The sequence below is a fragment of the Magallana gigas genome, chromosome 1 (assembly GCF_963853765.1).
Source record: "Magallana gigas chromosome 1, xbMagGiga1.1, whole genome shotgun sequence".
NCBI lineage: Eukaryota > Metazoa > Mollusca > Bivalvia > Ostreida > Ostreidae > Magallana > Magallana gigas.
The window spans coordinates 59,026,778-59,041,318 of record NC_088853.1 but is presented as its reverse complement, the minus strand read 5'-3'; the positions used below and the strand labels follow the sequence as shown (position 1 = coordinate 59,041,318).

At 37.2% G+C, this 14,541-nt stretch overlaps 1 protein-coding gene across 1 annotated transcript; it reads left to right on the top strand.

Annotated features, from left to right (window-relative positions):
• The first annotated feature begins 2,485 nt into the window (after window positions 1-2,485).
• LOC136273077 (uncharacterized) lies at window positions 2,486-8,010 on the top strand. The gene is made up of 2 exons (XM_066076943.1): window positions 2,486-6,713; window positions 6,877-8,010. Exon 1 carries the CDS (start codon window positions 2,513-2,515, stop codon window positions 5,834-5,836), a length of 3,324 nt encoding a protein of 1,107 aa, XP_065933015.1. The 5' UTR covers window positions 2,486-2,512; the 3' UTR covers window positions 5,837-6,713; window positions 6,877-8,010.
• Window positions 8,011-14,541: the final 6,531 nt, after the last annotated feature.

Here is a 14,541-nt window from a genome sequence, read left to right as displayed (position 1 = left end):
GCTGACCATTAGTCTATTAGTACTGTCTGTTGTTTACGTTAGAGTAGGATTTTGCTGCGCTTTGTTTACTCCAGTTGGTTAAAGCCTGCATTTTGATATTTATCTTAATTATGGAACCTTGTCGTTTCCTGTGTGAATCTCGCCACTTTATCAGTAATTTAGGCATACAAATCCATTCCTGTAAAAGTCTCTGAACTGTCCAGACGTTATTTAATCTAGAGAAACTGTGGCCGATCACGATGTAAGTTTTATTGTTTTAAAACTATATGTTAAGAGAAATTAATTCAGAACCTTTTTAATGTTCATTTATGCGTGCTGAATTATGTTTTTAATTTGTTGACAAACTGATTTTTATTACTTTGTATGTATTCATTTATTTGTATTTTTATATTTGTTTGTTGTAGCTTTTTACCACTCTCACACAAACTTTATTTCACCACTCAAGTGACATTGTGCGCATATCAGGAGCCGCGCTTTCTCTTGTTACTTAGATGTCGTGGATAATAAAATGAAACTGGTTAACTAACTGTAATCTGTGTTGTTAAGTTCTTAAGCAAATACACACGGAAGGCAGTACAGTAAAAAGATCTCAAGTGGCCAAGTGATTCAGAATATCGGACAACCTTAGCAAAAATTCGTCCATCATGAGTGACCAGGAATCGCGTGTAAGAAAACTAACCGAGGAGGGACTTGAGCTTTATGTATCCAACAAGAGAAGTCATGAAACCAAAATAAGCAACATTTGGAGTCACCTTTGTGCGTGCATTAAGGATATTGATTCTTGTCAGGATGACAGTGCAGCTCTTGAGAAAATACTTACTGATGTTCAACAGTTATTTGAAGAGTATAAAGTGAAATCGTTTGAATTTCTGGAATTTCTCGGGAGACGGAAAACGGAACAAAGTTCAAATGATAAAGTAAGTTTCGAAGCTTCTTATGAAAAGAATATCCGAATAATCGAAGGAAATTTGATGAAACTTAAGGAACTGTTGTACAAACTTAAGGAAAGTGACAAGCTAGACAAAACAGCGCTAGATTCATCAAGTCAGCTTTCATCATCATCTTCCAGTCTAAGCTCAATTATCGCTCAAAAGAAAGCCAAGACAGAAGAGGCACGTGTACGCGCAGCCTACGCAAAGAAAGAAGCAGACATCAAAAGACAAAAGGCAGCTATGAAAGAACAAATAGCTGTACAAAATGCAGCCATGGAAAAAGAGAACGCCGAGTTAGAAGCAGATCTTGAACTTTTAGCTCATACGAGAGAAATTGCCGCTACAGAGGCAGCCATAGAAACTTTACAAATAGAAGAAGAAAAAGTAAAAGAGCTAATGAACATTCCATTAGTTCCGAAAAGGGAATTAACCGAAAAATATGTGAACGACCTTCCAGAAGAAGATTACGACACTCCTCGACTAATGTCACAACTTCCGAGTCAGCATGTCAACCCCGGTCAGCCAATTATGATGACTTCTCAGCAACGTCAGTTTGAACCACATGCATTCGTGCACCAATCACGGCAACCTCAGAACGAAATTATACGATCAGCTCACAGGACTGCTAATCAAGAGCAAACTACTGTAGATCAAAATCGTGGACTTGCAACAGACTTCACACGATTCTTACTAAAGAAGGATTTATTGTTATCAAGACTCTGCTGTTTCACCGATAAAGCGGAGATGTTTCCATCTTGGAAGTCCAGTTTTAAAAATGTTGTACACGAAATCGGAGCTACACCCTCAGAAGAAATATATTTGCTTGTCAAATATACCGGAGGCATATCACAAAAATACGTCCTCAGTCTGCGCGCAGCTCACACGAAGAGACCAGCTATAGGACTCATGCGAATCTGGGAACGCTTGGAAGAAAGATACGGCAGCCCTGAAATGATTGATAGTGCTTTGAAAGCTAAACTTTCATCTTTCCCGAAACTATCAAACAAAGACTGGAAAAAACTCTACGATCTGGCTGATATCCTTGCGGAGATTGAAGCCTTGAAGGAAGATGACATGTATGGGCCCATGTTTTCTTATTTTGATACATCCATTGGAATCGGCCCCATAGTTTGCAAATTGCCAAACATGTTGCAAGAAAAATGGACAAATATGGCAGCTCAATACAATAAAAAGCACCGTACACTACATCCGCCATTTGCTACATTTTGCGATTTTGTACAAGAACAAAGCAAAATACGCAACAATCCTTCGTTACAGTACGCGCAGGAATCTACAAATGCGAATGCAGCTGCTTCAAGACATAAGCCTTCTGAAAAACAGGGATATCGTGTGACAACAAATAAAACAGATCTTCATATTTCCAACTCACCAGACTCAGTTTGTCCCATACACAACACCGGACATTCCCTAAACAAATGCAGATCCTTCCGTATGAAACCAATGGCTGTTAGGAAAAAGATTCTCAAAGATAAAGGCATATGTTTTAAATGTTGCGCAGGATTTCATCTACATATTTGCTGTCAACCTGTTCCGGTCAAACACGCCGTACTGGTAGAAAAATGAAGAATGTCAGCATAGAATCATATGATGGCAGCCACAGCTTCCGCCTGCCAGATGTTCTAGAGTGTGACCAAATTCCGGATATTAGAAACGAGATTCCAACCCCTGACGTTGCTTCTCACTACCCTCACTTGCGTGACATTGAACCATTCATTCCACCATTGAACCCGGATGCGCAGATAATGCTGTTAATTGGTAGGGATCTAATCGAGGCACACCATGTCCTTGATCAACGAATCGGACCGCCGAACTCTCCTTACGCCCAGAAATTGCCTCTTGGATGGACAATAATCGGAGAAACTTGTCTCGGCAAGGTACATCGTCCAAATGCTGTTAACGTCATGAAAACTAACCTGACGAGCGAAGGTCGCGTTACACTCTTTAACCCATGCATCAATTCGTTCGCTGTACGAGAAGATAATCCAGACCCATCTCGCGTACTCGGAGAAAATGTGTTTCTTCGGACAGAATCTGATGACAAACCTGGGCTATCAACAGACGACAGAAAATTCCTAGATATAATGGACAAAGGTTTCCATAAGACAGAAGAAGGAAATTGGTCAGCCCCACTTCCGTTCCGCGATCGGGACATTAAGATTCCCAATAACAAGCCACAAGCTGAAAAGAGAGCGAGGACCCTTGAATCCAGCTTACGTCGAGACCCGGTGAAAAAAGAACACTTTTTTGAGTTCATGCAAGGGATATTGGACTGCGGACATGCTGAAAAGGCGCCACCTATCACAGAAGAAAGAGAATGTTGGTATTTACCAATATTTGGTGTCTACCATCCCCGAAAACCAAATCAGCTGCGAGCCGTATTTGATTCTTCGGCAAAATACAGAGGAATATCATTGAACGACACACTTTACACAGGTCCGGATCTTACCAACAGTTTATTAGGAATTCTATTGAGATTCCGTCGAGAACCTGTAGCAGTCATGGGTGACATTCAGCAAATGTTCTACTGTTTTAAAGTAGATGAAAAACATAGAGACTTTCTCCGTTTCCTTTGGTATGAAAATAACGATTTTACCAAGCCATTAATAGAATATCGCATGTGTGCGCATGTCTTTGGAAATAGCCCTTCACCAGCAATCGCTACTTATGGACTTCGTAAAACTGCGAACATTAGCACAGAATCCTACGGTGATGATGTCACTCATTTTGTTTGCAATGATTTCTACGTGGACGATGGGCTAACTTCGCTTCCAACATCAGACATGGCGATAGATCTAATGAAGAGAACGCAGTCTGCACTGCAAACAATAGGAAATCTTCGTCTTCACAAAATTGTTTCAAACAGTGAGGAAGTGATGAAAGCCTTTGGACCGTCCGATCTAGCTAAGAACCTGAAGGACCTTGACCTCTCCAACGATTCACTTCCTGTTCAAAGAAGTCTTGGACTTAACTGGGACATTGAATCAGATAGCTTTGTGTTCAAACTTAGCAAAGATATCAAGCCATATACCAGACGCGGAATATTGTCAACAATTAACAGTGTGTATGACCCCCTGGGTTTCCTCGCTCCAGTTCTTATCAAAGGCAAGCTCATGCTCAGAGAGTTGACCAGAGGAAATGTGGATTGGGATGAAGCACTGCCTCAGTCTAAATTTGAGGAATGGGAATCCTGGGAAGAGTCGTTACACCAGCTTGAAGCAGTCAAGATTCCGCGAATGTGCTTGTCAAAAGCGCTTAGTGTTACAGAAGATATGAAACTTCATATCTTCTCGGATGCTTCAGAAAAGGCTATCGCCGCAGTAGCGTATTTAGTTTCAGAAAAACACTCAAGCATTGGATTTGTCCTTGGGAAGGCTAAGGTCGCGCCAACACATGGACACACAATCCCAAGATTAGAGTTATGCGCTGCTGTACTAGCCACAGAAATCTGTCAAACGGTATCTGACAATCTGAATATCCCAATAAACAGTATTCAGTACCACACTGATAGCAAAGTAGTTCTAGGATACATCTCCAACGAGAAACGAAGATTTTATACTTACGTCAGTAACAGAGTGGCAAAGATACGCCATTTGTCTCATGCAGCACAATGGAACTATGTACCAACGGACAAGAATCCAGCAGACTTAGCTACTAGAGCTGTATCAGCAAGTGAATTTCAGCACTGTCCATGGCTGTTGGGTCCTAAACATCTCCTTGAAAATAAAACATTTTCTGAAAAGTTCGAACTCCAGAACCCAGATGACGATAAAGAAATTCGGCCCGAAATAACCTGCGCAAAATTAGTAGCTTCAAAGGACTCTTTGCTTGGAACGCAACGTTTTCAGCGATTTTCATGTTGGAACAGACTAGTTAATGCAGTCTCTTACCTAAAACAGTTCCTTGTTACCAGAACTAAACTTACAGAAAAGGATTCTTTACAGACTACAAAAGAAGCAGAGCGCTTGCTCATCAAAGAAGTGCAAACTGAGGCGTTCCTTGACGAAATGGAATGCATCAAATTGAACAAAAGGTTGTCCAAGGAAAGCAAAATTACAAATTTAGACCCATTCATTGACGATCATGGATTGTTGCGGGTGGGTGGAAGACTACGCAATGCAAGATTACCAGCTGATGAACGTCATCCAGTAATAATCCCAGGAAAACATCACATATCCTTATTGCTCGTTCGGCATTTCCATAAGCAAACGAAACACCAAGGGCGACATTTTACATCTGGCGCAGTCCGATCTGCAGGTTACTGGATAATAGGCGAAAAACGACTCGTGTCATCAGTACTCCAAAAATGCGTTGTATGTCGCAAATTACGAGGAAATAATCAACAACAGAAAATGGCAGATCTACCCGAGGATCGCATCATTCCAGGACCACCATTTACCAATGTTGGCATTGATACTTTTGGGCCTTGGACCATTATAACAAGGAAAACACGTGGTGGAGCAGCTAACTCAAAACGCTGGGCCATTATCTTCACTTGCTTGACAACGCGAAGTGTCCATCTGGAGGTAGTGGAAGAACTAAGCTCGTCTTCATTCATCAATGCACTGAGGAGATTTATCTCATTTAGAGGACCAGTCAAAATAATCCGCTCGGACTGTGGCACAAACTTTGTAGGAGCTGTAGATGAATTGAAAATCGATAGCATCCATGTCGGCGATGATTTAGTGAAACCGTTTCTTAATGATAACAGGATACGGTGGATCTTCAATGCACCGCATTCGTCTCACATGGGAGGAGTGTGGGAGAGAATGATTGGGGTCACCAGAAGAATACTGGATTCCATGATGTTACATCACAGCGGACATCTCACACACGACGTCCTTGTCACCTTCATGGCTGAGGTTTGCGCTATCATCAACTCTTGACCGCTCTCTGAATTGTCAACAGATCCCGAGGATCCTTTTCCTTTAAGCCCTTCCTTGATACTTACTCAAAAACCGGACGTACTCTTGCCTCCAGACGTATCATTCGAGGGTAAGGATATCTATAAATCACAGTGGAAACGAGTTCAACACCTGGCAGATGTTTTTTGGAAAAGGTGGAGCTCAAGCTACTTACAAAGTCTCCAATCGCGTAAGAAATGGCCCGACAACATAAAGAACGTAGCCGTCGGCGATATCGTGCTTCTTAGAGAACCGCAACTGAGACGAGTGGGATGGCCAATGGGAATCATATCAAAAGTTTTCCCAAGCTCAGATGGCAAAGTACGCAAAGTCGAAGTACGCGTCTCGAAACAAAGCCATACTCATCAAAAGCAAGTGACTTATATCCGACCAGTGACTGAACTAGTAATTCTGATTTCTAGTGATTGAAAGTGATATCATTTTGTGTTAGATATCAGACGGGGAGTGTATTGCCCTGCATTTTGTTTATATCATTTAGAACCTGTAGCCTTCATATTTTAGTAACATTTACAAATGTATCAAACTTTGTGCAATTAAGCAAGTTTAGTGTTTCTGTTGTTTTTATAACTAATGTGTTCTCACGCTTAAATTCGGTTTGCTGACCATTAGTCTATTAGTACTGTCTGTTGTTTACGTTAGAGTAGGATTTTGCTGCGCTTTGTTTACTCCAGTTGGTTAAAGCCTGCATTTTGATATTTATCTTAATTATGGAACCTTGTCGTTTCCTGTGTGAATCTCGCCACTTTATCAGTAATTTAGGCATACAAATCCATTCCTGTAAAAGTCTCTGAACTGTCCAGACGTTATTTAATCTAGAGAAACTGTGGCCGATCACGATGTAAGTTTTATTGTTTTTAAACTATATGTTAAGAGAAATTAATTAAGAACCTTTTTAATGTTCATTTATGCGTGCTGAATTATGTTTTTAATTTGTTGACAAACTGATTTTTATTATTTTGTACGTATTCATTTATTTGTATTTTTATATTTGTTTGTTGTAGCTTTTTACCACTCTCACACAAACTTTATTTCACCACTCAAGTGACATTGTGCGCATATCAGGAGCCGCGCTTTCTCTTGTTACTTAGATGTCGTGGATAATAAAATGAAACTGGTTACGCAGCACAGTTAAGGCTGTCAATAAACTCCGTTCAGACAAAAAGTACGGGAAATGTGCATTATGACATCACAGTATATTACAAACCTCGAAAGTACTTATTAATCTATTTATTAGTAAAATTAACTTCTACTAATCTTTTAATTAAAAACAACAAATGCTATTACTTACAACTTTGATGTCCGTTATATCGTACACACTGAAAAATAAGCGAGATGTCGTTCTCGCTGTACTACAAAATATGACGTCATATGCTTCAAAATGACGCATTAAGTTAAATCATTGAAGGCTATCGTGCAGTTTTATAGCGAAGAAAAATAAATGTCATACATTAACGGAAAAGTATAAATGAATATTTTGTTTAAAATTATTATTAGTAGAATGCTACCTATATAGTCTTATTTTCATTTTGTTAAAAGCATGCATCGTATAAAGAAGCAACCTCGGTTTTGTATAAAATATTGTATATCTAAAATCTGAGTACCTAAATAAATCACTTAATTGCAAGGGCATACACTTACCTGATCCCGACAAACTTTTACATGTGAATTTGAAATATGCTATGTAACTTAAAAACTTCTAAGATCCTTGTAAAATCTTACAAATTAATTATTTTTTAATGAAATTAACCCTGTGACCTTCAAAATTATTCAACATATGCATTATAAATTACGGTTTCTACTAACAAATATTCTTATCTTAAAAAGTTCGCACCGTTTTTCAAAATCTACGATATAACATCAAGTTATTTCATAATTCAGTTGTGAATTTTGACATGATTATGCCCTTGCAATATTGAATTTTTTAAATGACCTCAAAACCACAAATACATCTGCTTGTACCATGCGACTGCCATATCACGTGACCACTATGAACATAAAATATTGTACTGTTATATATATATTTTAGAAATATATTGCCTTTGAGTGACTGTTATTGATTTTAAAAAGGACATGCCAGTTTAACTAAAGTATACGTGTTTTCATCACAAAAAATTTGCCCATATTTTTATTGACCGCCTTAATTGTACTGCGTAACTAACTGTAATCTGTGTTGTTAAGTTCTTAAGCAAATACACACGGAAGGCAGTACACACTGAAATGTTGTCCCAATAATATTTATGCATCAATTTGGACGATACCTAATAAAAAAGACATACATGTGAACGAATTGCAAAGTTGAACTTTCTTATTCATCATGTTTATGCATTATCAACTTAATTTTAAGGTTAACATCAATACTTGAAACCACAAGAATCGACCCGCAAAACCCATGTCGCCAGGTGGTAGCAGAAGTCCATGTTGGGCCATGCTGAAATAAAAAAAAAAAAAAAAAAATCAATAAGCTGTGTAAAGATATGCATAGCAAATACATGAATAATTGTTGAAAAAAATACACTGACCATGCATTGTATTAAGTGAACAAGATGGTAGTTATTAGAACAAAAACAAATTTGCATATCAGGTGATGATATCTTAAGTAGAAACATATCAGAGAGAGAGAGAGAGAGCTTTACACATAGTATCATAGTTAATATCTAATTTCTTTTGATAAACCGTATATCTCTTCTCGAAATAATCTTTTATTAATCATAATTCACTGAGTTTGATATTTTTTTCTCAAGGAGATGTCCAAAATGTCAAATCGAAGCTGAGGTATCTGAACACTGTAGTACATAAATCCAACATATACATGTATTTTTCTTATCTCGAAATTGTTTTTATACAAGAATGTACATGTGCTACAGTTGTATGCATGTGCACTTTACCTAGAAATGAATCAATAGGTATTTACATAAGGATAAACCATATCTCAAACAAGAGAAGACTGTTTTATAAATATCAGGGAACATTACCCTAAATTTCTGACTTTGATGTAATATGAAATTATTTTCAATTTTAAGCTCAAAATCTTCTTTTAAGAAAATACTTAAAGCATATCAGTTTTACATTGGTTAAATCAAAAATTAATCTGCTATTGAGAAAATGTATATGTTATTGTATGCATGTACAGTGGATCAGGTAGTGAATATTTTATTGAAAAATTAGGCAAACAGCGTGCATAAGAAGTGAGATGCAGGTTCTGCCTTCTTGCAAGGCTAAAATGTATACTGAAAGATTGGAATATTTTACATAAACCAAATAAGAGGTAGAACATTAGACCAAAAACTTACGACATGTATTTAAAATGTACCATGGAATTGGTTTGAGTAGGTGAAGAACGGAGTTTGAATGATGTTGAAATGTTTAAAAAACAGAAATGGGGAAAAATTAGACATTTGACCAGGCCCATAGCAAATTTAAAGATTGTTAAAGTCATCAAAGAAAAAGACACACTACGGAGACAAGAAGCGACGGATTTCATTGCTAAACATAAGGTGAAGTAAACAAAACTATATTCAGTATTACACATTACACATCAAAATGCTAAGGAAAAACGATTTAAAAAGGAGGACATGCTTCCTGTCACCGAAAAATTGATCACTCTGCAGAAAATTCTTGACACTAAGTTGTGGGAGTACACAGTCCTTCTTTGAAACAGAGAAACCCTGTCAAATTGGAGTAATTTTGCCAAAATTCTAATTTGTATAGAGATAAATCAATGCCAGCAAAACTTTAAATTTGCTTCTTATTTTTAAAAAAACATTTTTTTAAAATACAGAATTATGTGCTTATGTAGAAAATTAAATGTATGCATTATTGCTACCTAACATTTAATTTGATTTCATTTCGTAGACTAATGCCAGATAGACCACCTGATGCAGACACTGCTTAAGGAGACAGAGGGAAAACTTTTTTAGCCGGGCACTGATGAAAGAAGCAGAGTCCTGACTGTAGGCAGGCAAATCGCCAAAGTCGCCAACTATAAATAGCACAACTTCAAAAGTAAACAAAAAACCAAACAGAGTTAAAGTAAAATCTTCCGCTATGTCAGAAAGTTACACAAGAGCCACGTTTTGTCAAAAGTGTTGGCATTTTGTTTCTCTTTTTTTTTTAATTTCGAGAGAATTGTTCGTCTTTTTTAGATTTCTTATTAATAACCTGTTTCAAAAACAAGACTATGCATTTTGGACACATACAATGTGTCATGAATTTCCATGAACTACTTTGCTGCGCGTTGAAGAAATGGGGATTAAATATAAAACGCTTGTTGCAAAATTAAAGGCAGCAGCTGTTAATTTTTTGTTTTTACTAGACAGACATATTTTTGTTTATAGCCGCTTTCAAGATTTGGTCGTTCTCTCACGCTCTGCCGACATTAAAAGCATGAGAGAGAGAGAGAGAGAGAGAGAGAGAGAGAGAGAGAGGGGGGGGGGGGGAATTATCGGTGTTGAAACGTTTTACGGAAGTTTTAATATTACGTTTAACCTTTTTTCACAAATCAGAAGCTAAGAAAATATACGTTTTTCCCTTTACAAAACTGGTTACAAATTTGGATTTGTCATATAAGTTAAAGTTATTATCGGGTAGCTTAATATCCGGTCTGAATTTATTGCTTTGGACCACTGGTATATTGAATAGGCTATATCTTTTTTATCATACATTGTAAATGAAACAAACTTGTCAATAGGTAGACAGGGTGGTGCATCAGGAAGTGTCCACGGTGAAGGGTACTAGGTGGTGTGTAATGGGACCATACTTGTACAGATATTATTACCTTTTATGTGACAACTACTTCACGAGACCGGCTCTCTGCTCTACCCTCTTTGATAAAGACACACCTACATGACAAGCGCTGTCAGAGTCTGCAGGAAAGGGATGCCCAACCCCTTAAAGAGCTGAAACTTCCAGCATGGAGTTTCAGTTGTTAAGCAAAACGGACCAATTATGGCACTTTGTTACAGGGGCAGGAAAACCGTTATATTTAAAATGTGGTTAGTTGTACGCTTCAATCAGGATGCACTTTCAAATGAGAGTTTGTTTGAGGCTTGTTTAAAATTTTCAACAACCCAGGCGCCTAAAGGGAAAGCCAAGTCTCTCCGCTCAAGCAAGACTGACCGAGCGACACTTTATACACGTAGAACAGCTTGATGGTAAACACGTTTAGTATTAATAATTTTTAATTATTTAACTCTAGAAAAATAATTATGCCAATGCAAGAACTAACGTTTTAAAATAACAAAATTTTCTCTTCTGATTTCTAAGCAGAAAAAGAAAGGTATGAGAGATCTGCAAGAGCAAAGTGAGAATGTGGTGCTCGTATTGCATCGATGGACTGTGTATGAAGTATTTCTATCACCTTTTATACAACTACGCAAAATGAGGAATTAAAAAAAACCCACCAATATAATATCTTTTTGATAGTTTTTTTTAAATTTTAAAATACAAGACATTGACCCATACGTGCACGGGTTGACATTGCATATAATATCAGACGGAATAGATACATTGACCCACCGTATATTGTTGACATTTGCATAACCAAGGTTTAAGCCTTCAATAATGCTATTAATTCACTACACTCTGCAGAGTTGGAATTTTCACCCAAGTTAAATGCCTCCCATATACTTGTAATGTAGCAGAAAATTTCAGAATCGCTCCAAAACGATTTTGGAGAAAATTAATGAAGTTGCATCGAGAATAACAGTCAAATTGTCATAACTACTATTTTGAAGCTGTAAATACCTTAATTCTAAAAGTTTAATTCTGTAATTGCAGAATTCAACATTTTTTCAACAACCTTTTTTACACACCATGTTGACATTCGAAACACTCGGGATTTTTTTTAGTAAATGCACTGTGTTAAAGTTATCTTCCGTTTTTTTCTTTGATGAACAGAAAAAAATTTACATTGAAAATTTACACTTATATGTTTTATCGTTTCCAAGTTTATCCATGCAAATGCGATATTGTAGAAACATAAAATATAGAGCCTCCCGTGATTTAAGTTGCACTACAGTATTAAATTTCACTATATATTCTTACCAAAATTGCAATTTTCTAGCAAAATACACACGTGCATCCAGCAAGGCGTGAGACTTTGTTTACCTCGAAGTTACACATGTGCTTGAAAATCAAGCCCGGGCCTTTCCTACCCCCTCCGGAAACAACACGCATCAAAAATTTAAATGACCCCGCATTATTACAAGAAGTCAGCTCTTGTCTCGAGCGGAAACGCCCCAAATTTAAAGGAAAATTCGGGAATTATTTTGCCTCAGCCATGTTTTGACGTGAAACTTCAGTAAAATACTGTAGTGACACCTGCAAAAAAACTCATTTTTTGCTATCGCAAAATCAACATTAATAAATTGATTAATACTCATTGTGTTGTGAGACCAAAAAACAAGAGGCCCATGGGCCACATCGCTCACCTGAACAGCAGTTCCTTGTAACATTACATTTTGTAGCATATGCTTTTTCTATTTTAAACATTGAACCCCTTTCTGGGGACCCAGTAATGGTCCGAGGATTATGGTTGGCTTGAACAACGTAAATAGTAACATAGGAATGAAAATGTGTAGCACTGCGGTGGGACCGCACGTACACACCCTGAAAAACAGAACGTAGAGGAGTTCCACTTCAAGAGGAATAACTCTCAGACTGTACAGAACATTAAGAAAGATAACTCTTGGTTCCACTACATTAGAGTTTACACAATTTGAGGATCCTTGCATAGTAATCTCACAAACTGTAGCATTATAGTTCTCGAGAAGAACTTTTTAAAAACATTTTCAATATATCTTTCTATGTTAAACTTTGAACCCCTTTTGGGGCTACAGTATTAGTCCAGTGCTAAAGTTTTAATTATTTGGAATCTACATTATTTAAGGATGCTTGCATAGTTATCTCACAAGCTGAAGCCTTATAGTTCCCTAGAAAAAGATTTTTCAACATTTTCCCTCTATATTTCTATGCTAAACTTTGAACACCTCTTGGGGCCCCAGTATTAGATTGAGGTCACGGCTTTTATAATTTCGAATCTACACTATTTGAGGGTGCTTACGTAGTTATCTGACAAATTGATGCATTGTAGTTCTCGAAAAGAAAATTTTTAAACAATTTCCATATATACCGGTACTTCTACATTTAGCTTTAAACCCATCTTGGGTCCCTAGTATTAGTCCAGGGGTCACTATTTTAAAACTGTCGAACCTTCATTATCCAAGGTTGTATGCATGATAGTAATCTCACAAATTGAAGCATTGTAGTTCTCGAGAAGAAGATTTTTTAACCTGTTACCTTTATATTTCTATAATAAACTTTGACCCCATCTTGGGGCCCCATTATTGGTCCGGGGGTCACGATTTTACGAATTAGGAATCTACATAAGCGAAGGATGCATGCATAGATATTCCACTAACTAAAACATTGTAGTTCTTGAGAAGAAATTTTTTAAATTTTTCCTTTGTTTTTTAAAATGTTTAAATTTTGAACCCCTCTTGGTGCCCATCAATTGTCCGGGAGTTACAATTTTTTGAATCTACATTATTTAAGGATGTACATGTATGCATAGTAATATCCCAAACAGTTGCACGATGGTTCTTGAGAAGATTTTAAAACATTTTCCTATATATGTTAAAATCTAAACCCCTCCTGGGGCCCTACTTTTGTTCGGGGGTCACGATTTTTACAATATTCACTATATATACAACCTTTTGTGTATGTATTGGCATTTTTTGGTGAAGTGGTTCTTGAGAAGAAAATTTTTAAACATTTTTCATATGTAGTTCTATGTTAAACTTTGAACCCCGCCTGGGGCCCCAGTTTTGGTCCTAGGGTCACGATTTTTACAATTTAGAATCTTCACTATATATACAAGCTTTTGTGTAAATATTGGCATTTCTGGTGCAGTGGTTCTTAAGAAGAAGATTTTTTAAACATTTTCCTATGTATTTCTATGTTAAACTTTGAACCCCGCCTGGGGCCCCAGTTTTGGTCCGAGGGTCACGATTTTTACAATTTAGAATCTTCACTTTGTATACAAGCTTTTGTGGAAATATTGGCATTCCTGGTGCAGTGGTTCTTGAGAAGAAGATTTTTTAAACATTTTCCTATGTATTTCTATGTTAAACTTTGAACCCCGCCTGGGGCCCCAGTTTTGGTCCGAGGGTCACGATTTTTACAATTTAAAATCTTCACTATGTATACAAGCTTTTGTGTAAATATTGGCATTTCTGGTGCAGTGGTTCTTGAGAAGAAGATTTTTTAAACATTTTCCTATGTATTTCTACATATGTTAAACTTTGAACCCCGCCTGGGGCCCCAGTTTATGTCCGAGGGTCACGATTTTTACAATTTAGAATCTTCACTATATACAAGCTTTTGTGTAAATATTGGCATTTCTGGTGCAGTGGTTCTTCAGAAGAAGATTTTTTAAACATTTTCCTATGTATTTATATGTTAAACTTTGAACCCCGCCTGGGGCCCCAGTTTTGGTCCGAGGGTCACGATTTTTACAATTTAAAATCTTCACTATGTATACAAGCTTTTGTGTAAATATTGGCATTTCTGGTGCAGTGGTTCTTGAGAAGAAGATTTTTTAAACATTTTCCTATGTATTTCTACATATGTTAAACTTTGAACCCCGCGTGGGGCCCCAGTTTTGGTCC

What these genes read in the sequence shown, in the direction of transcription:
- LOC136273077 (XM_066076943.1), top strand. Translation starts at nt 2,513, where the DNA reads ATGAAGAATGTCAGCATAGAATCATATGATGGCAGCCACAGCTTCCGC.